Source organism: Scomber scombrus, chromosome 7, assembly GCF_963691925.1.
Source record: "Scomber scombrus chromosome 7, fScoSco1.1, whole genome shotgun sequence".
Classification (NCBI taxonomy): domain Eukaryota; kingdom Metazoa; phylum Chordata; class Actinopteri; order Scombriformes; family Scombridae; genus Scomber; species Scomber scombrus.
The window spans coordinates 6,470,150-6,492,487 of NC_084976.1; the positions used below are offsets into that span (position 1 = coordinate 6,470,150).

General features: G+C 39.5%; 1 protein-coding gene across 1 annotated transcript; it reads left to right on the top strand.

Annotated features, from left to right (window-relative positions):
- Nucleotides 1-4,440: 4,440 nt before the first annotated feature.
- On the top strand, nucleotides 4,441-22,253 carry dpys (dihydropyrimidinase). Its single transcript, XM_062423423.1, has 10 exons — nucleotides 4,441-4,458; nucleotides 9,138-9,413; nucleotides 11,605-11,763; nucleotides 11,919-12,098; nucleotides 13,390-13,579; nucleotides 13,788-13,944; nucleotides 14,181-14,322; nucleotides 15,145-15,287; nucleotides 20,506-20,713; nucleotides 21,988-22,253. The coding sequence occupies exons 2-10, from the start codon at nucleotides 9,162-9,164 to the stop codon at nucleotides 22,045-22,047; spliced, it is 1,491 nt and encodes a 496-aa protein (XP_062279407.1). The 5' UTR covers nucleotides 4,441-4,458; nucleotides 9,138-9,161; the 3' UTR covers nucleotides 22,048-22,253.
- Nucleotides 22,254-22,338: the final 85 nt, after the last annotated feature.

The following is a 22,338-nucleotide window of genomic DNA, read 5'->3' on the forward strand; positions in this document are numbered from 1 at the left end:
TGCGGACTAAGTTTTATTAATCAAAGTGTGACTTTATGAATCCCATTTTTATTCTGCCACATTCAAAGATCTCTTCAGAAAGTATCAACAGCAGATTTGTGAAAAGAGATTTTTAATTAGTCTAAGTGAATGAGTAAGAAGTGTCACGATTTTTTGAGCTGATATCCGTAGTTTATCAAAAGATGATAAAGAAGAAAGAAAAAACCATTCATCCAAATCCCCAAAGAGTCCCATTGTTATCTCAATTTACTGTTCGCCTCTAAATCTGAGAGCATAATAGAAATTCTGTGGTGAAGTGTGGAGCTGCGCACTACGTTTGCATATTTATTCAGCTGTCATATCTATCTGAGCAGATCATCAGAGGAGATAAACTAAAGAGATGAGGGAATAATGGCTCTTGCTGAGAGGCTGCCGAATGATACAAGCATATTCCTGAAAACATCCAGGAACTGGGTAAACAACAATGTACTCTACAAAGCCATGTGACTCGAAATGAGCTACTGTTAATGATGGTGATGATGGTGATGATAATGATGATGAAGATGCTCGTGAATCAAATTTGAATGACGGGGAAGTTTAAACGATGTAAACAAAGATGTCCCAAACTTTTCTCTCTCTCTTACTGAAATAGCTGCTTTGACAGCAGAACATTACTTTTATGATTTGGGGCAGAATTCCTAAACATGACAGAATATAGATTATTTCCCTAATTATTTAACTCTTTTACGCCCAAGAAAGGAGTAATCATTGTTAGAATTTCCCTTTATATAGAGTGGAATGGGTAAAAGATACTCTAAACGCTGTGCAACCTTTGTGGAAACATGTTCCTGAAAAGAACACAGTCCCTGACATTTAGTGAAATGATGCCTCTAAGGTCATGCTGTTGATACCTCTTGTGAAAAACCAAATTAAACATTATCAGGGGGAGCGAGGAGAACCACAGCAAAATGTTCCCTTTGATTCGCACAAGATACATGCTAATATCACTTTTTAAACAGGACGAACAGTATGTTGCACTTGTTGAAATCACTGACCTTTCATTTCACCGCTCTCAACACTTAATAGACGTTCATCGACGAGTGAGGGTATCATGGGGCCCCTCGTGTCATCTATCCCTCAATGCATACGTACACCCACTCAATGAGGACAGTATAGGACAGTTAATTGAACAATATCCAGGAAATGGCAAGAGAGTGGCGAGGAGAAACTCTGCTCAATGGTGCCATCTAGTGGTTCTTGTGGCCGACCAGCCCCGACCACAAACACTACAGTAAGAACTCTCCCCTGCTGCTGCTGCTGATGCTGATGCTGCTGCTGCTGCTGAGGAAGTTTGGATAACAATTATCTGTTGTATTTGCATTAATGTGATTGCTTTGTCTGCAGACTCATCTGACTGCAATTATAAAGAGTAGCATTAAAACACTAATTAATTAACTCAATTGTGGGTAGATTGATTAATTCTAAACAAACATGAGATCGCAGCAAGCAAATGAGCTCTGGAGTGCCGATGCATCTGGGAGTGCTGCTGCAGAAGACATTTTGATTATCTGCAGACACATGTAGTTGCAAATCTTTTAATTAACACAAATAGATAGTGGGAGTGAGTCGGTTGTGCAACTATCCTGCTCGTTAGTTGTAATCATAATTTGGTCAGTTTTAAAAAAGGATGAGTGTGTGAATGTGGACTGTGGGTTTGAGGCAGTGATCGACAAGCAGCTCAATTATTCCAAAGTTGTGGAAGGGATGTGGGCATGCACGTGCGAGGAGGGAGCGTGTATGTACAGTGTGTGTATATGTGTGTGTGTGTGTGGGCAACAAAATGGGTCTTGACATCAAAAGTCATCACACAAAAAGAGATAATCAAATTATGATCAAAACAAAACAGATGGTCACATAAATCATCCATTCACATGTTGGACTGGTGCCTCTGTCGCAGAACAATGAATCACTGCCTATCAATGCTCGAATCAAAACATAAGGGCTGTTATGAATACAAAAAGCTCTTCCGGTTAATATCACAACCCAGCACATATCACAGTGTGGCCACATTCAGCACATCTCAGACTTTTTGTTTAACTGTGTTTTGGAAAAAATAGAAAAGCAGCTGAATCTGAATGGTAAGAAAACAGTAGGACTTCATAAAAAGTGGACTGCCAGTTATCATGAAACAGCTCTTCATTTCGATTAATGTGACTTTTTTGTGCGATTTAGTTTTAAAATGATTCCCTTTCATCAGAGATGTGTCCCAGCTTAAAGATTTGAGTGGGGAATATTTCATTTTTCAGCGGGAATGCATGCATGCACCTTCTCTATCCGTAAAAATCATGAACTCCTGGACTAGATTTAAAAGGGAAGCACTCACTCAAAGCTCCCTTTCTCAGTGTGCTGTCAGCATCTGCACATGCAGAAAAGCCTAATCAGAGAGATACCAGTAAAGTGCATGTAATACTTTAGAGATTTAATGCAGTTTTTAATTGGATAGAGGCCCATTATTTTTCAATACAGAAGGGGCACTGAGGCACATAAAGCTCTTGAATATTTTTGCAAATCGTGTTCAACAGCATAATGATTAACCATGGCACTAAATTTGCCTGACAAAATGAAAAGCAAACTTCATGCAAGGCGTAATTTAATTGTTTCCCTTCACATTTTCTGCCTCCCATTGTTGGAAGCTTAACATTTTTAGAGTCTGCTTAACAGCTGCCTTGTGATGCTTGAGCTGCAACAATGTGACTGACAAATGTTTTGAAGTAGCTGCAGACTTCCCAGTGTCTTCATAGGCAAAGTGTCAGGGAATCTTACATCACTTTATGTCACATTTGAAGACTCGTTACGTAGATGTTTATTATTTTATTTGACTCTGCAAATTGCCACCGTTACCATTCAGCTGGCTCCACGCAGTACGCTTAATATTTTGTCGACTTTTTTTTGTCTGACATCACTCTTAATCTATGACAGTATTCACATTATAACATAAATATCCAAGATGTTTAAAATGAAATAAAAACAACCAAATATTTCCCTAAATTGACGTAACCCTTGTCTTTAAATATTGCATTTTTAAATATATTATCACATGAGATCAAACTAAATTCTGCCTTTGTATGTGTATACATTTTCAGTTCCAACATAACACACAATCATTGTGTGAGGATTTTCTTTCAGTACAATGAAACATTTTTAGCAGTCAGAACAGCAGGTCACATTTCCATTTCAACCTGAGGAGAACACTGCCATCTGGGCTGCAATTAGTGGTAATGCAATCCTGAGCCATGCGTTTGTGTGCATGAATATTCAGGATCAGAACCGGGTTTTTACAGTCTACTAATGCCCACAAATAATGTACTTACAAACAGGGCCAACATCAATATACAACAGGATGAGAATATAGGTTAAAAATATGTATAATAAACTGTTAAAAATAGGCAACAAAGTCTAGAAATAGAGTCAGACAATAAATATCAGTACACACAGTAATGTAGTGGATCTATCACATTGTTTATATACTGAACCTTGTGCATATTTCTGCAAAGAATATTGAATAATTAATAAAGATACAATAGGACAATAAACATGGTACGATAACTACAATATAGTGTGGGCTGTATGTACAGCTGTTGCACAATGATACAGTTGTCAGTGTGACAGAGAGTGGCATACGATTTGAACAATAAGTGCTTACTTTGTATAGGTGGCATGCACTCACATATTAGAATGGATATATTGTTTATAAACTGCACATATCTGTAATGTTGATAGATGCATTGTATTTGCAGGGTTGTGACACATTTTCATGGATGAATGAATTACTCATCAGTGTGTCTGCTTGTTTTATACTACAGTCCTCTGTGGCGCCTGTCAGACAGCAGAGAAGATCTAAGTCTAAGTGAAAGGGGTGTGTTTTCTAACCCGGCAAGCATTCAAGTCCATGCAGGAGGGAGTGAAGGGCTGCACTGTTGATCTTTTCAGCCATCCTGTTTGTGCTGTTTGGGAGTTGAGTTAAAACCAAGCTGTTATTGATGACATAGGACATAAACACAGTGATTGATGTGTTGAATAGTAGCAGCTGGCACAGGAAGTACATCCTCTGCTGGGCCTTTGTATGATGGATACTGGTCTTCTTCAGGTGTTTGAAGATTGAGGGTTTTAATAACCTGAAGGTTGATGAGGGGAACAACATTTGATCACCACAGTTTTAATGACAGTGTGTTTGGCTCTGTGTGGTGGACCAGAAAGCCCACTGTTCAACCTCCATTTCTGGTGCAGACTTGTCACTGTCTCAGTTGAAGCCGGTGATTCCAGTCTGCAGATGTCTGGAGTTTGACTGAGGTGTCTCGAGGGAGAGGAACGGTTCAAGAAGCATTCATCCTTGGGGGCGCTATTGCTGACTTTATAGCTACCTGCTGCTTCCTGTCTGTCAGGAAGTTGATGATCTACTGAGAAGTGACAGTGAGCTGGGTGAGTAGAGAGCAGAAAAACTTGAACGCTGATCTGAAGGTTACACTTGTAATTTGTAATCTGGAATGAAGATAACATCACTGATCTGTTTCAATTCAATTCATTTCAATTCAAACAACTTTATTCATCCCAAATAGGACAATTCAGTTTACAATCTACCAGTCATTAACACAAAGACAGGACAACACACAATCAATCAATTCAGTGGCAACAAATTGGCATGAAGTCATACATGGACAAGAAACCAAAGTACAATAGATTACAATAAGTAAATAAATAAATGAATATGCACACATTATGGCTGACAGGTTAACAATGCCTGGCCTGTGTCTAGTTGCTGCTATCAGCAGCATTTAACAGCTTGATGGCTGAAGGAATAAAAGAACTGGCGTATCTGTTTGTTTTCCTTGGGGGGGGGCATGATACCACCGTCCTGAGGGCATTAAACAGAATTCCTGACTGAGAATATGGTCAGGATGACACATGACCTGCCTGGCTTTCTGGACCACTCATTTTTTCCAGAGGGAGCTCAGGTCTGTCAGTCGAGCTCCAATAATCTTGGCGCAAACTTTAATAATGCTGCTGAGACTATTTTTCTCCTTCACTGACAATCCATAAAACCAGCAGATAAAAGAAAAAGTTAAAAAACTTTTGATGAACGAATAATAAAAATGACATAAGATGCTCTTAGAAACGTTAAAATGATGGCATTCAGGTACGCCAACACTGGTCTCTATGTTACATCCAGCTGACATGGCATATATTCTGTTTTTTTAAAGGCAGGTTAAACCATCTTTCTTTAATCCAGTTAGAAAAAGGGAAAACATATAGTAAAAAAAATAAACAGGGCAAGATTATGTTAAAGTCAAATCTAATGAGACAAAAGAAAAGAAACAGGGAACACTTTAATTTCCCAGAAATCTTGAGCCTGAAAGATTTCTTTTAATCAAAAAAGCTGCAGAAATGACAAAACAACAGATTTATAATGTTCTTTTTTCCCCTTCTCAGATCTGCAGTATCATTAGTGCACGTTTTCTGTAGCTGCAGCATGATGAGTGAAGTTAAGCACAAACACAGTAAGCAGGCAGCACTGATAATCTGCCTAAGCATTATCTTATGTCACTTTTTGTGCATGCTATGCCCTTCTAATGCCAGAGTTTTACCATGTCAACACTCTGAGCCATGCTCGCTGAATTTCAATTCAGTCGGAAAAAGAAACTGACATCAGTGTTGGTTTGTAGTGCTGGTAGAGGAAATAAAATGATAACAACAGCCTTCCTCTAAATCCAGCAGAATGGCAACTTTCCTCATTCAGCAACACAGAGACTTTTGAGGAGATGCCATTGCTGCCTCATTGGTTTTTCTCTCCCTCTGATTACTCCTCTCATCTTATGTAAATCCTCTTAAGTCACATGTTATTGTTTATTGCAACTGTGAAGGTTAGGTGTTCCTAAGCCCTGTGCGTGCGCTTATCTCACCAGCGCATGCATCTTTGTCTCTCCAATGTGTCTTGTTTTCGTAATACACTAATGGATGAGAAAAGTTGTCTGGACTGATGCGGTGCAGACAACCAATCCACTGCAGTAAAATACTAATCTCTCCCAGTGGCTAACAACTCTTCATGAAAGAGAGGCAGTTGCATGCTCCAGGGATATCACAGCATTATCAGAAGCCTGCTGTATTTGGAGGATTTCTTTAAAAAAAAATACAAAATATAAACAATTCCAAAACACACAATTACTTTTTGGCCCAGTCAGCTCCCAGCGCCTCTGTGGAGTGAAGTCATGTTCGAATTTTGGCACCGAAACATGTATAATTAACCTATGTTCCAGTATTAATGTTATTGATTACACCTATGCTTATCACATGTCAAAATGTGTGTTGTGAAAAGGGCCTACAGAGAGATGAAGAAAAAAAGTCAAAACATGTCAGCCATAAGAAAAGTGAGATTGAATAACTCAGGCCACATCTCTGCTTTCCATATTGCTGCAAGTGCTCTGACTTAGCTGGAGGAGAATAAGGGACCAGTGTTAAAGGACCAGTGTGTAAGATTTAGTGGCATCTAGTGGTGAGGTTGCAGATTGCAACCATATGAATACACCTCCTCTCCCCTTACAAGTGTACAAAACTCATGAAAAGGGGTGCGCTACCTGTGTAACATAAAGGGCTCATTCTAAGGTAATAAAAAACACAATAATTTTTATTTTTAGTACACTAATTAAAACATACTTATGAGTATTACATTCCATATCTGCCAAGTCAGTTCTGCTAGATGCCACTAAATTCTACACACTGCTCCTTTAAAAGAATACTCCACCTATTTAACGCACTCCTGTAGCATTGTTTGACTCAACCTTGTAGTCTCTAACACCAACCGACACTGACTCAAGTGACATCACTTGCGGGAACTTATCAAACTTTGTGCAGCTCCCTCTAGAGCCACAAAAGCATTTACACAACTTTTTACATACTGTGACCTGTAAACTTTGATGTGAACAGACTACAAGTAATTGTCTTTGGGCTCTTTTATTGGGTTCATTTTTAACAGGGTATGACATAAAACAACCTTTCAGACAGCATGTAGTAAAAAAAAAAAAAAAATTACTTTTAGTGAAGGTCAATTCAAGAGACTATGATATGCCTTGTTTTACTAAAGGTTATTCCAAAGTGCAGGCCAAGTAATGAGCTGATATCAGGGTTAGTTTGCTCATCTTGCACAATAACTCAGTTGAAAACATTCTGTAGCTGCTCTTCTATCCTCCCCTTAGGGAGCAGTGCACTAACAGTACAATAACATGACCTGAGATCAGTATTCACCTGATACCAGCAGTGGGTTTTTTTTTTTCAAACTTTCAATAGCTTATATCTTCATATGTCACACAGCTTTCCTCTTTTATTTACACCAATACCAAACACAGAAGACGTGTTGAAAATGTGACAGTAGGAAAAGCACAGGTGTGAATAATAAAATAAATGGTGGCTGAATTCCATATAGCTGCTTCAGTTTCAGGCTCCTTGTACTGTGCATGCTGGCTCACTGTCACACTGTCATGACTTACTGGGACACTTGGGTAAAAATAGTAACACCTGTGCTTTTCCTACTGCGATGAAATAGGCCTATAGACACTAACATTTGCAGTATTCTGAAGGATCCAGCAGCTCTTTCAAGGAGAATTTCAGTCAAATTTGACATTAAAAACACTACTGAATGTAGCGTGTGTACAATACACTGTGACTCATTATGAACAGGGCTCAATATGAACATTTAATGACAAATAATGCCTCTACTATTGTTTTTCTCCATTCTATCAGTATTAGACTGTATGCCTGACAAATATTCAATAAAATAACAATACTGACACACTGTGTTGGTGTAACTTCAATATATAGGGGTGTGTATCATCTGTAATTATGCCTTAAAATGTAAAAAACAAATTACTAAAAACATTTTGGGATGTTCTGGTGATTATTCCAGGTTGCAGGGAAGGGATGGACATTTGCTCCTGACCTCTAAGAGAACAGAAAAAAGTACAAGTTTTAAAAAGCATTAAAGGAACACTTTGTGAATAATTACACCAAGTGTAATATTTTTCAGACTGACTAATGGTATTAGGAAGTTCTGCTTTGGGGGCCTTCTACACACTGCACATCTCACAGGTTTTTATTTAGTGCTAGCTCACTGGTTTGGAACATCCACTGTTAAATCTTGTCACCACTATTAGAGGGAGCTATTCACCCATTTAATCATTTTCTTAATAAAGTGTTTTACTAAATTCCTGTGAAGAATTTGACAAAACAAAAGTAAACAAGGTGATATCATGTTGAAATGTTTAAAGGGATATTTCAGAAAAGGTTTTAAGGATCTGAAATATCCAATTATTTTTATAAACATGGGACTATCACACATTATAGGTTTAGAGTATCTTATTATCTGCTTTGTGTTTTGCCCACAGTTCTGTTATTGCTCCTGGAACATTATTTCAATTGATGTGTGATATTTTGATTTTGAACATGCACCACTAAAGCACATGTAGGACCTTTAGGGGTCCTACATGTTGAGATGTGTTCAAAGTTCCAGTTACAACCTTTATCATTTCAGTTTTGTTGTATTAATGTGTTTACTCTACAAACTAACTGACACACAGTTGCCCAATGACCCACTACTTTCTAATGAAGCTGCCCTGTGTAGTGTGCTGTGTGCACTTTACATGAAGGTTCTTGTAGGGGACATGGTACTAACACAATGGAGAGAGTGGAGGGGTCAGAAGGTCAGTTAAGGACAATAGCTAATTTTTGCCTCCTGGCGGCTTAATTTGGCCATGACGTTTGTATCAGCCAAAATATCTTGCAGTAAAAAACAGTTTAAAACACAACACATCTGCAACGCAGATGCTGCACATTGCAAACCAGTTTATATAGGCTAGGCTACTGCAGCTGGCTGCCAAGATGCTGTAAATCATTATTAAAGGGGAGGATCTTTGAGTCATTATATTCCTGTTAACCAAGACTGATTGCCAGCATTGCATAGTTTAAAAGACATGCGCAGTTTCCTCTCTGTAGACAGATACATCACATGAACTTTGGAGTTAACCCACCGATGAGAAATTTCACAGACGGGTCTGCTGCTCTGCCATCACTTCTGTTCACTTTGCACTTTCTGCTTGTTTCACATCTCTAAGCGTCACTCAGCTGTTCACAGCAGGATGACAGAGCCCAGCGGGATCCTGATAAAAGGAGGTAAAGTTGTGAACGAGGACTGTTCCGTGATCGCGGATGTCTACATTGAAGATGGGAAAATAAAAGAAGTTGGACAGAATCTTCAGATCCCAGCGGGAGTGCGGGTCATTGATGCCACAGGGAAACTGGTGATCCCGGGCGGCATTGACACGCACACACACATGGAGCTGGCGTTCATGGGCACCAAGGCTGTGGATGACTTCCACATCGGAACCAAGGTGAACACATGCATTGCTAATGAGTCAAGCTGACATGAAAGATCACCTCCGGATTCATTAAGTTAGACATAGAAAGATGGAGTTACACCGAAATTCAAGCACTCTTCTTCCCTTCAGAACAAAGGCGCTGTTAGGTTACCATTACTCAATGATAGCTCCAGCTGATCTACTGCTTGTAAATCTAGGAAAAGTGTTAGCAATATTTATTAGTTTTATATTTGGCTTTTCATTTGCCAGACGCTTCTTAACATTCAGCAGTTTCCCAAGATTTAATTTTTACAGTATTTATTTATTGATTAATTTAATTACAAATGAAAACATGCAAACAATAGGCCTAAATGGCCACTCAAAGCATTTTACAACACCTACTGATGCAAAGTGGCCACCTGCTTATCAAGTAGCCTAATCAGCCATCATCATTGATATATCCTAGTGTTTTACAGTGTTTCTGATGCTCATTCAGGCGCACACACACACACACACACACACACACACACACACACACACACACACACACACACACACACACACACACACACACACAGGGGGGAGTTTGGGGTTCAGTATCTGCAGATAGAAGCCAACGACCATCTAATTAGTTGAAGACTAATCCACCACAACATTCACAACAACAGTTTAAAAAAAGCTACAATCATAAGCATTATATTTACCTTCATCATATTCATTACCATGACCATGCACATGTGTCATATCAGAATTAGCTTGAAACCAGAGTTTATCTATCATACTAGAGGTACAGCTGACAACACTGACAGATGTCTGTAAACTGGGGGAATAGTAGTTTAATTCAAGCATTTACTTGAATTATTTAGTGGTAGCTTACCCGTCTTTCGATTTCCAACTACTGTATGTGTACTATACATGTTGGACTTGAACAAACACGAGAAAATCCAAAATTAACACGTTTTGTTAGCTCTCGAAATTACTTTTCTGTGTGCAAGTCTACTGTAGAGGACTTGCTAAATTAAGCAGATTTTTCTCACTGCCCTGCAACATTCAGTTTCCTCTCGCCAACTGTGAACACACATGAAATACTGATGTACTATACTAGTTGGAATCATTTCTGGTTTTGGTTTTTGATTTTCGTCTCAACTGAATTATAAAAATATTAAACCATATTCCCTTTTAACACGTCTTTAATTTGCACATGTTGGTGTTTTATCTTGTCTGACTTTGCGGACATTTATGGCTAAGCTAACAACAAGGTGCACACACACACAATCTGGGAGTGTAAAAATATATCTTATCTTAACAGGGGGCCCACACACAAACATACTTGTTTTTCTTCAGATTAGTCATTTTTCTGTTACTTTATCCGCCCTGTGTAAAGCAGCAGGCAGCTACACATGTGAGTCATAATAAATCAAACACCAATTAGGAGCATGTGTCAGCATTAATAGGCTAGAAGTGTCAATGTAGCAGAGGAACAAAGAGGCCAGAGAGTCACTGTCTAAACACTGTAAAATGATGTAACTCATTCACATCTGTCATTTTTATTGCCATTAGTCACATATCCAACATTATAAGCCTCATAAGATCAGATTGTGTTGTGTTCTTGCTATTTTGTCCACCAGTGGAAGCCCCAGAAAGCTATCTGGGGTAAATTCTCTCAGATCTAGTGTCTGCATTACAGTTCAGTTATGAATGAAAAGAGGCTTCTACTGTCCTCCCTGAATGAATGAGCTTTTTTCCATCATTGTCTCCACCACAATCAATTGTATAAACTTCCTCCACCAATACTCTCTCACTGACTGATCTGATCAGAGGTCAGTGTTGCACAATGATATATGTTTGTAAAACAATTGTTTCTATCTGTTTTTATCTGACTGACACTAGAGTGTTGAGTAATCTGTCTAACATAGTGTGCTGATAAAGGTGACAGTTTACTGCAGTTTGTTCACAGACATGAAAAGAACAGTTTTAATGTCTCTCATATGTAAAGTTTTCTCACATCCCGTTGACCCTTCTCTAACATCTGACCTTTGACATGATCACATGGTTGGACACCACAGCAATGTTTCCTTATATCATCTCATGATTGACCAACATACTGCTGACGCAATGAACAAAACTCAGTGATGAAGGAATTCCTTCCTAAACTCTTGCAGACATTAAATATCCCACAAAAAGCAAATCAGTTAATCTTCAACTCTCCTCTGTGTTTGACCAGGCTGCTCTAGCAGGAGGAACCACAATGATCCTGGACTTTGTCATCCCCCAAAAAGGCAAGTCTCTCCTGGAAGCCTATGCCTGTTGGCGTAACACAGCTGATCCCAAAGTTTGCTGCGACTACTCACTACACGTCGCTGTCACATGGTGGAGTGACAAGGTGAACAAGCAGATCATTAACTGATACACAACTATTCCTGAAATTGCACCAAATACAAGTGTCTTGTATTGTGTTGAGGGCACACATTTCACATCTGAAAAAAGGTTATTCAGAGCTCTCTGCATTTATTTCTACAATTTATTCCCACTTCTCAGGTCAAGAAAGAGATGGAGACTCTGTCAAAAGAGCGAGGAGTCAATTCCTTCAAAATGTTTATGGCCTATAAAGATGTGTTCATGCTGGATGACTCTGAGCTGTATGCTGCCTTCTCCCAGTGCAAGGAGATCGGAGCTATAGCGCAGGTGCATGCTGAGAATGGAGACCTGATTGCAGAGGTTGGTATGAGTCATTATTTAGTGTTAACTTACTTGTTGTGTGAATAAATGAACAGTTGGGCAGTTAGGAGGAAGTGTCCTGCATGTTATGTTATTATGTTTTTCGGTAATAATGTATGCATCATTGGTTGTTGCTATTTGTTTTTTAAAATAAAGATCAAGCAATATGGATAATTATTTGGTAAACATTATTACTAACTAATACACACTGGTAGTCATTCAGCATGGAATGTGACATTAAGCCACAATGCTCAAATCTGAAGAAAATCCATTCAAATCAACACACACACACACACACACACACACACACACACACACACACACACACACGCGCACACATATACACTCTTTATTTTCCATCACTTCACTAGACATTGCATTGACCTACATTAAATTCCTTGAGATTCATCCAAGCGTAACCATTACCACCACATGCCTAACCCTACTCTTAATATAACCCTAAACTAACCTAAACTTTAAACCAAGTCTTCATCCTAAAATGAATTATTAATCATTTAGCAGACTTGCTTTTTGTCCCCATTAGGGAGATGAGCCTCCACAACATGACAGTGTTAACAGATTTATGTCCCCGTAACATGAGGAGGACCACACACACACACGCACGCGCACTCACACACACGCTCACACACAGAGAGAGAGAGAGAATCCCTCCTTTTATCAGTGAAGGTTTGGTTAGGACAGGGCAGGTAAATAATGACTTTGTGTAAACACACCACAGAAACCATTATGGGTCAATGTTTAACTCTGTGTGTCCGCTTTCAAGATCCTGTGATAGAAAAGTGCCCCAGATGTAATTAGTAACTTGATTCTAAAATGAGTTATGGCTTCATCCCGTTTCTTACTCACTGACTGGGACACCAATGATGCCATCTTGCTTTTCCTTCTACAGTGTGACAGTGAAAATGTCTGCCATGAAAAAGCCCTGCACAGTTTCTTATGTTTTTTCTATTTTCCAATCCATCTTATTTTAAAATGTCATGACAACAAATCACCACTAGGGAGTAGCAAATGTTAAAAAAAAAAGTGAAACAGTGTGTGGCTCTTGTGGTTGGAAATCTCATGATATCTGCTGTTACTGGGAAGTGTGTGTCTCAAAAATAGGGAGCTTGAATTTTGTATGAGAGTTTAGTTGGTATATTTGAACCACAATCACTGTAAACTGCCTCTTTACAGAGCTGTCTGTGCTTGGACAGACAGTGTACTGCTGTCTTTCCATCTCCTTTAAACTTTATCCCTCTCTGTTCTCCTCAATCCTATTGGGACTCGACAGGGGGCTAAGAAGATGCTGTCCTTGGGCATCACGGGGCCCGAGGGCCATGAACTGTGCCGGCCGGAGGAAGTGGAGGCCGAGGCCACCCAGCGAGCCATCACCATCGCCCATGCTGTCAACTGCCCGCTGTATGTGGTCCATGTCATGAGTAAATCTGCTGCCAAGGTGGTGTCCAACGCACGAAGAGATGGTGAGTGTGGACTTGCTGCCACCTGCTGTTTGCTAAGAATTCCCAATATGTGCTTTTGAATATGTCCTGTTATGTATCCTGATATTAAATTATTTTCTTTTCCAAAGCTAAATTATTCAGTGTCCTGGAGCAGGAGCCTCTGAGACAGTATGAAGAGAAATTCATGATCATTTTAATTCAGCTGAAGTGTGTTTCCATCTCTCACCAGGGCGAGTGGTGTTCGGGGAACCCATTGCAGCTGGACTGGGCACCGATGGGACTCACTACTGGAACAAAGAGTGGGCCCACGCTGCTGCCTTTGTCATGGGGCCCCCCCTCAGACCTGACCCCAGCACCCCCGGGTACCTGATGGACCTGCTGGCCAAGTATGTCAAGCTACATCTACAACTTGCCCTTTAAGTTACAATTCAATTGAGTTTTCATCTTACTGAAGACGTTTTTTGTGTGAGGGTAATAATAAGTGTAATGCAAGCTTGAATCTACTCTAATGGGTTAATTTAGCCACAAGAATTGACTCTAATTTGTTTTGTATATTTATTCATTAATTCCACCATCTGTTCTGTCATTCATTCGTGTATTTATTCATCAAATGTGCTGCTAGTGATGATCTAAGTGTGACGGGAACGGACAACTGCACCTTCTCTGTGTGCCAGAAGGCCCTCGGAAAAGACGACTTCACCAAGATCCCGAACGGAGTGAATGGCGTGGAGGACAGGATGTCTGTCATCTGGGAGAAGGGAGTGGTACGTGGCGTTCCCATGATTACACTCGTTCGACAATGAGAGTAAATCTGAAAGAGTGTGAAGTGCAGTCGCTGCTGTTAACAGCTTCCTGTCATTATCCCAGTAAGCAACGAGCTGAATAAATAGATACATCAAATATGGCAAACGTCAACGTAACTACTCGCTGATTTCTTCTTGTTACATAAACAAATCCATATTTTCATGTATCTTACGCAGGCTTGATATTTCTTACTGTGATTCATAGTCGAGGTTGATTACTCATCTTGTATCAGGAGCAATTTTTTTTTGGGGGGGGGGGGTATCCATCATTTAGACACAAGATCAGTTTAAATGATCAGGCACCTTTTGTTGAGGATTTCTCATTACATGGGGAATCTGTGCCTGCATGTACAAAAGGCTACATTTTTGACTCCTTATGCATATTTGAAATTATATCATGATGTCAAGCTTAAACTTTTTTACTAATTATTCCACTTTTCTGGTATTCATTTTAGCTGAAACCGAATATTTGTCATCCGTCATTCTCTCCAACACAAACAGAAAAGGCAATAACCTCTGCAGATTGCTGCAGAGTGCAGCCGTTGCATTTTCTCGCCGTTGTTGTGAAGAGGTGTTTGAGCGCGGCCGCCCCGAGGCCACTGGAAAGATTTACGACGTGCAACAGTGCTTACGAATCACACATTATATGATACTTTGGCAGAAATGAGTTGCTTGCTGCACAGTTAAGCACTGACCTTTTTGTCTGCTAATTCTGTATAGTGTTGTCATCCGCTGTGGCCCCTTACTCAGACCGGTTGCTTTGTGCGTTTCCTCCCCCCTCAGCACAGCGGCAAAATGGACGAGAATCGATTTGTAGCTGTCACCAGCAGCAACGCAGCAAAAATCTTCAACTTCTACCCGCAGAAGGGCCGTATCGCCAAGAACTCGGATGCTGATGTGGTCATATGGGACCCCAAGTTAACAAGGTGAGGACTCGACTTCGGCCATTCAGCAGTGGGGGAGAAAGCTTTTGAAATACAGCAGTACAAAGAAAGCACTCAGATAGTGTGTGTGTGTGTGTGTGTGTGTGTACAGTTATGCACACTAACTCTTATTTTTTAAAACACTCTCTTATCTCTTGAGTCTTAAGTCAGACATTTCTACCACTGCTATCAGCGGCTTCAACTGCAGATGGTGCTGCTGAAACACAGGCTAGACTTGAAAGCATGTCTCCAGGCTGTCAAGCATGAGGTTAAATAAGATAAGGTTATTAAAGTTCAGCAGCATAGTCTATAGGTAGAGGCAACGAAAAGAGAAATGAACTATCTTTCATCTGGTGCCACGTAAGCTGCTTACGTCTATGCTCTATCCAGAAGTCAGAGGTATGTCATCACTTATCTATAGCTGCGAATTAAAGCAACGCTATTTACATATGAATCACAGTCAGTCAAAAAAAATAGAGTGTAGGAATGATTAATTATATTCCATGTGTGGTTATTTTTTTAGGAAGGATTTTACCACACTTACATAAGCTTGATGCACACTGCATCAGTGGGACACTGCTGATGGGTTCATAGTGAGGATCTTAAGAATGACTATTTCACGTGGGAGTTAAACCAATTTTCATAGTACAGAACACACAGTATTTAAGCTATTTTCAGTAACCAGCTCAGAATATCATCAGCTATGTATAAGAGCTGATTATGTGATTATTTTCTTATTATTCTAATAAAATCACGGATGTGGAGTAGAGGACAGTATGCTGTTCTGTGGAGCACATGCACACATCCAGGCAAAAAGGACAGTTTGCATTCTAGTAGCATGCGTACTGTAGCACATTCAGCTTATGTAACCCAGAATGGCACTGCATTGCTCTGATTGCTGGAGAATCTGGGCTGAGCCCCTCAGGGAAGTCACTAACCGCTGATGTGAATTAGAGAAGAACACATTACACCCTGGTGTAATTTGCTGTAAATGAATTCACTGGTAACAGTTGAAAGGCTCGGGTGCGGCCAGAGACCTTCACAGTTGTTACTGTGGGGTAGTTTGCAGTAGTTTGATCAGTATACTTCACCTATTTGTTTGGTGTTGGCGTGTGCTCTGTCTTTACCGTGTGTGTATGTCTGCAGATGTTATGATGCCTTTCAAGCACGAGAGCGCCTAGTGTTCGATTGTTACAACCGTGAATTCATCTGTAAAACGGCGTAATTAATTGCCATCGGCACAAGTGTCGCTTCATAACATCCGGGACCAGGAGCTACAAACAGTTGCATAACCACAAAGGCCTAGGAAGCTAAGTCAATTGCCTTGTGTCTCATAATTGGGCTACTTGAAGAATGAGGAAATATCTTGTTTTTCGTCAATGCACAGTAGGCATGATGTATGGCTTTAAATATCTACAGGAAATCTGTATGTATGAATGTGTTTGTGTGTGTGTGTGTGTGTGTGTGGGGGGGGGGCATTTAATCCATTTCATGGAAGAGGCTGAGTCAGATTTATTTCCCTGTTCCCTGCTGATTGAGTGTTTTCATTCAGATAGGATTCACTTGTTAGACATCGTCAATCTGTACCATGCATGGCATTTGATCATTTAATATGAAGTGTCGGAATGATGTGAGATTATCTACAATTTCCGGAAAGTCTTTCAACCCCTTAATGAGAATGTGCTTGTAATTGCATTAAGATAAGGGTTCTATGCAGCGATGAAAGAAGTGCACAGACTTTTTATTTAAGTAAAAGTAGCAATACAACAATCATAGAACACTTGAAAAAGTTCTGCATTGAAAGTATTATAAAAGTGAAAGTACAGATGTTTATCAAAGGGAATGGCAGGTGAATGGTTGCAGCACATGTCTCATGACCGTCTCGTGTCTCTAATTCAACTGCAGCTTGGGACCCTTGTTGCATGTCATACCTCTGTCTCTCTCTTCCTGTTTCCTGTCTGTTACTATCAATTCTCCACTAAAGGTAAAAACCTATCTTAGAAACAAATAGAAGTATTATCAATTGTAAACTACACATCATCTTATGCAAGGAAAAAGCCCATGTGAGTGGTATATTACTACTATATATATCAGGGTGGCTGTGGCTTAGGAGGTAGAGCTAATCGGAAGATTGGCAGTTCAATTCCCGGCTCCTCCAGTCCAAGTGTCCAAGTGTCCAAGTGTCCTTGGGAAAGATTCTGAACCCCAGATTGCTTGTGAAGTCTGTGCCAAAACTCCTCCTGATGAGCAGGTTGGCGCCTTGCATGGCAGCCTGCTATCAGTGTATCAATGTTTGTATAAATGGGCTGCTTGTGGTGTAAAAGTGCTTTGAGTGGTCGGAAGACTAGAAAGGCACTATATAAGTGAAGTCCATTTACAATTTATTACATTATTTAATTATTATTACTAATGCAACAATGTGTGAGCTGCATTTTACTGTTGGCAGATTTTGAATAACTTTATGATATATCTATTATTCTAATCACAAATAAAGCATATTTCATAAGCAGATCAAATTTATTTTTTGGAAAAATCTTAATGTACAAAGTAACTAAAAGTAGTGACAAAACAAGACTATTAGTCTAGTGGTGACGCTTACATCAGCATGTTGTTGGAGAAAATCATTCAAGTCAATGTTGAAAGTTTGCTCTGATGGTGGTGTTTATTGATATCCTGGGTTATTGGTGAGTGGACTGAAATAGAGCGTGTCTGAGATGGTGGACTGACCCAGAGCTAATGAAATGGAAGCATTTTATATAGTAAGACCAAGGCAGGAAACAGAAGGCAGGAAACAGAAGGCAGGAAGGGAGGTCATTTGCATTCAGACCTTACAGCAGTGGTGTCTAATTCATTTTAGTTCAAGGGCCACATACAGCCCAATTTGATCTCAAGTGTACCAAACCAGTAAAACCATTGCATAATAACCTATAAATAATATATAAAATACATATTATAACTTTGCTATAATAAACCATCTATTTATAAAAGAGATGACTGAGATGTCTTGAAAATGAGCAATTTCAACAATATTATGTCTCAGTTTTCTTTTCACATTATTAAATTCATCCAGTGGGCCATATTGGATCCCTTGGTGGACCGGTTCTGGTCCATGGGGCATATGTTTGACACCCCTGCCTTACATGCTAGCATTTTAAATCATATAGTTGTGTTAAGGGCTTTTTCAGCATGGAACAAGTTACCCAGCAGTATCAGAGAATGTGTACAAATAAGAAACACATGCAGATGTACTTCAGGCAACCTTTTTTTGGGATCAATGTGTTTATTTGTTTTGGTATGTCACATGATAGCACACAATGAGTCATCTGAATACACTGTTCCACCTGGCCAGTTAAAACAAGATGTAGAAGTACAACTAATGAGTCTCCAATGGCACGCAGTAAAAGTAGATGTACAAGTCATTTGTAGGTGATTGGGAAAAAACATAAAAATAAAGTAATGATCAACTTTAATTGGCCACTAGAGATTCTAGTTCTAGGCAGCCCTGTTCCTGGATCTGTAAGGCTTAAAAAAATACACCTCTTCCTGTCTGATTTTGTTTTAGTTTTTATGAATTTTATGTCTGTGCCTTTTTGTTTTTGGTGCATCCTTTGCATTGAATTTATTGACTCTTGTTGATGGTTGTGTGTCGGTATTGATTTGCTCATGTCACACTTGTATCAGCTGCTTTGTTTCTTTTTTTTTGAATGGTACAACTTCTTTTTGTTATCTTTTTATGTTTCTTTGTAATGTTTTACTCTGACATTTATTATGTGTGGACTGTGGGAAGATTCTCATAAGGCAGGAGCTACTGGGGATCCAGTAGAAAAAACTATAAACTACAAACATTAATCAAGCATGCTATGTGCTAATTAGCACTAAACAAAGAACGACTGATGGGAGTATCGTTAGTTTTGCTCGTATGTGCTGCTACACCAAAACGACTAAAGTTACATTTTGACCTAAAGATACCACCAGATAAAAATGTATTGTAATTCCTCCTGAGGGAGACATTAAGGTCTGGACCAAATTTCATGGCAATACAGCCAATACTTGTTAAGGTCACAAATGTGAACCTTATGTTGGTGGTAGAGGAAAAGTCAGTGGTTCACCAACGTCACTAGGATTTATTAATTGTGAAACCATGAATATTTTACCAAACATGAAAATCTGTTCAATAGTTGTAGAGATGTGGTGTGGGTCAACCGAAAGTGCCATACCTAGAGCCATAGCATGGGGGAAAAGCGCAGTATTTCCTTCTGATACATAGTGCAGTAGAGGTATAAAGTAGCATAAAAATACTCAAATAAATAAAAGCTTGCATTACTTGCAATAAGCAAGTGAAAGTTGCACTCCACCACTGGAAAGACAATTAAATTATTTGTTTTTCCAACTGATAAAAAGTGCAAGTCAGCCTTCATTCTGAATCCATCACTACCTTGCGTTCTGGACTACTACAGCTACTGTTTGGTGCATACAGAATACTCTGCTTTTATGATGGATTTCATCATGTGCATCACGTTGAATCCTAGGGCATAAATTCAGAGTGAAAGTATTCCTGCCATGGAAACAATTCCCGTGTGAGCTTTAGATAAATCATTTCAATTATTGAAATGGGTTTCTGCAAATAAACACCATTGCTGCCATGCTGTACACATACACAACATTTCTTTGGGTGAATACTTAAAAGTCTTGTGTCTTTTCACTAACACTCATTCACATTCTGCATCCCGCATTCGGCCTGCACAGACAGTTTAGTTATATCAGTATTTTGGCTGTGCTGCAATATAATATGGCAGTGCTCATGCAGCAGCATTTGGATAGCTGCCACAATAATGTAATAAGCAGCACTGAAAATGTTGAGGTGCCTTTTTATTGACTGAAAGAAGCTCAGGTTCTGTGCTTAGTAAGCTTTTTAGCGAGAAGAGCATCACATGAGCAAAAAATGTAAATAATACATTATATTTCTTGTTGCTGCACAGTAAGTGAGCTGCGGCAACTCGATGCTGCGTATGAGTACATCTTGGCCTGATTCAATCAATTTCAGATGAGAATGGAATGCATTAAGGTCTCGCAATAGGTTCATGTTTCAGCTTTGTATTCTGAAAGCATGCTGTGATACTTCAGCTATCACAAGGGCTGAATGTAATCAAGAAATTGAGTTCTAAAGTACCTTGTTATAGCCATTTGCAAACCTCTAGTTGCATCTGTGTGTCCTTGATAGGAAGATATCAGCCAAGACGCACCACCAGGCTGTGGACTACAACATCTTCGAGGGCATGGAGTGCCACGGCGTCCCTGTGGTCACCATCTCCAGGGGCAAAGTGGTCTATGAGGATGGGCGGCTGAAGGCGACACCAGGGCATGGAAAATTCATCCACAGAAAACCCTTCTCTGAATTCGTTTATAAACGCATCAGACAGAGGGAGCAGGTCAGTCATGCTCTAAAAGTTTCATGTATAGAAGAGAACACCTCACTCAGTAACATGTTAATCCTTAACACTGGTCTCCTTAAAGCAAGTGGTCCAAACCTGTCAGAAATCACTCCCTGTTTGCTATTTGGTACAATAAATTAACTGTCATATGTTTTATTTAAATGTGTTAAGTGTTAAAATGATTATACAATGGAAACAATATGTAAAATCCATACCATACAGTAAATATAAGTGTTGAAAAATGACCACAATGCAGTGTTGCAGCTTTGACATAGACTATTTATTTAAGTGGCTATAATCAATATTTTATGTTAAGTGTGGATCCGATGGTGTGCAATGTCAGGGGTTGCTTGTAGTGAAAACCCTTATAGAATTCTTATGAGTATGCACTTTCCCACAGCTCTGCAAAGCTTTAGACTGTCTTTCAGCTCACTGTTTCCACAGCTTTACTGCATTTTGGTTCACTAGTTGGTGAACATAGTAGAGCATGGAACAGCAGCTAGTTAATGGAGATTAAACAGAGCTAAAGGGAGAGTAAATGTTGGATTCACATTTACTATGTAGCCATAAAGATGATGAAATTAATACTGTTGCTACATGTCTACTCGCTAACTGTTTGCTATCATATTGACATCCACTTAGAAGGTGGTAATTGTTGTTCACAGCTTCTTTGAGCTGTATTATTATTACTTTTACTTTTATTATCATTATTACTATCGCCCCCCGTAAACCACAATTTACACAATGGTTTCTGTATGAATTAAATAGTCAATAATTGCTGTGCTTTAGAGCTGTTGGTAGCCGTGGGTTGTTTTTTTTAAACCTTGAGACAAAGACATGCTAGTTGTTTGCACTGTAATACTAAGCTAAGCTAACTGGTTGCTAGCATTGGCTTCATATTTAGCATACAGACACTACTAATACAAGAGTGGTATCAATGTTCTCATCTAACTCTCAGCTAGAAAGCAAGTTTGTTGAACAATTCCTTTAAGAGAATACTGAATGAATCAATGAGAGAGTGATTTTAACACAGCCCAACTGTAATGGGATTTAATTTAGGGATTTCATATATTTAATGCTGCTTCTTCATCAATTTTCGTTCATAATGTGAGTCTCAGAAATGAAAAGTAGAGACTATAGAAAGGCTGTTTAGCTGCAAAGCACCTGTCAGACGACTGACATTCAGATTTATGTTCAGTTTAAAGCAAACGGGTTCTGATGATGTACTGTACACAATGTTCACTTCTTTTTGCTTTGTTTTTGGCCTGCAGGTGGGGAAACCTGCAGCTGTGATCAGAAAGCCCTATGAAGGAGAAGTCATTTCTCTATGAACAACTGACCTAGAACATGAAAGCCACTTTGGATCTCCAGCTGTGTGGTTACAGAACATCTAGATCTACCAAAGCCAAACAACTGAGTGCCTTTCAACAGAAACACCTGCTCTGAGTGGTTCTTTTGACATGAAACTGTCCTGCAAGTCGTACATGCGTTATGCATTCAATATAAATCAGTGTGTGCAGTAAAGATGGGGGGGGGGGGGGGGGTTAGGGTTAGGGTTAGGGTTAGGGTTACACTGAGGCCAATGTTCTGTTAGCAGATATATATCTGTTCAACTCAGTGAG

Excerpts from the sequence above, each read along its gene's own strand:
- dpys (XM_062423423.1), top strand. The coding sequence starts at position 9,162 with ATGACAGAGCCCAGCGGGATCCTGATAAAAGGAGGTAAAGTTGTGAAC. Across the intron at positions 12,099-13,389 it reads ATGGAGACCTGATTGCAGAG|GGGGCTAAGAAGATGCTGTC; the intron begins GTTGGTATGAGT and ends GGGACTCGACAG. Across the intron at positions 15,288-20,505 it reads TGGGACCCCAAGTTAACAAG|GAAGATATCAGCCAAGACGC; the intron begins GTGAGGACTCGA and ends TGTCCTTGATAG.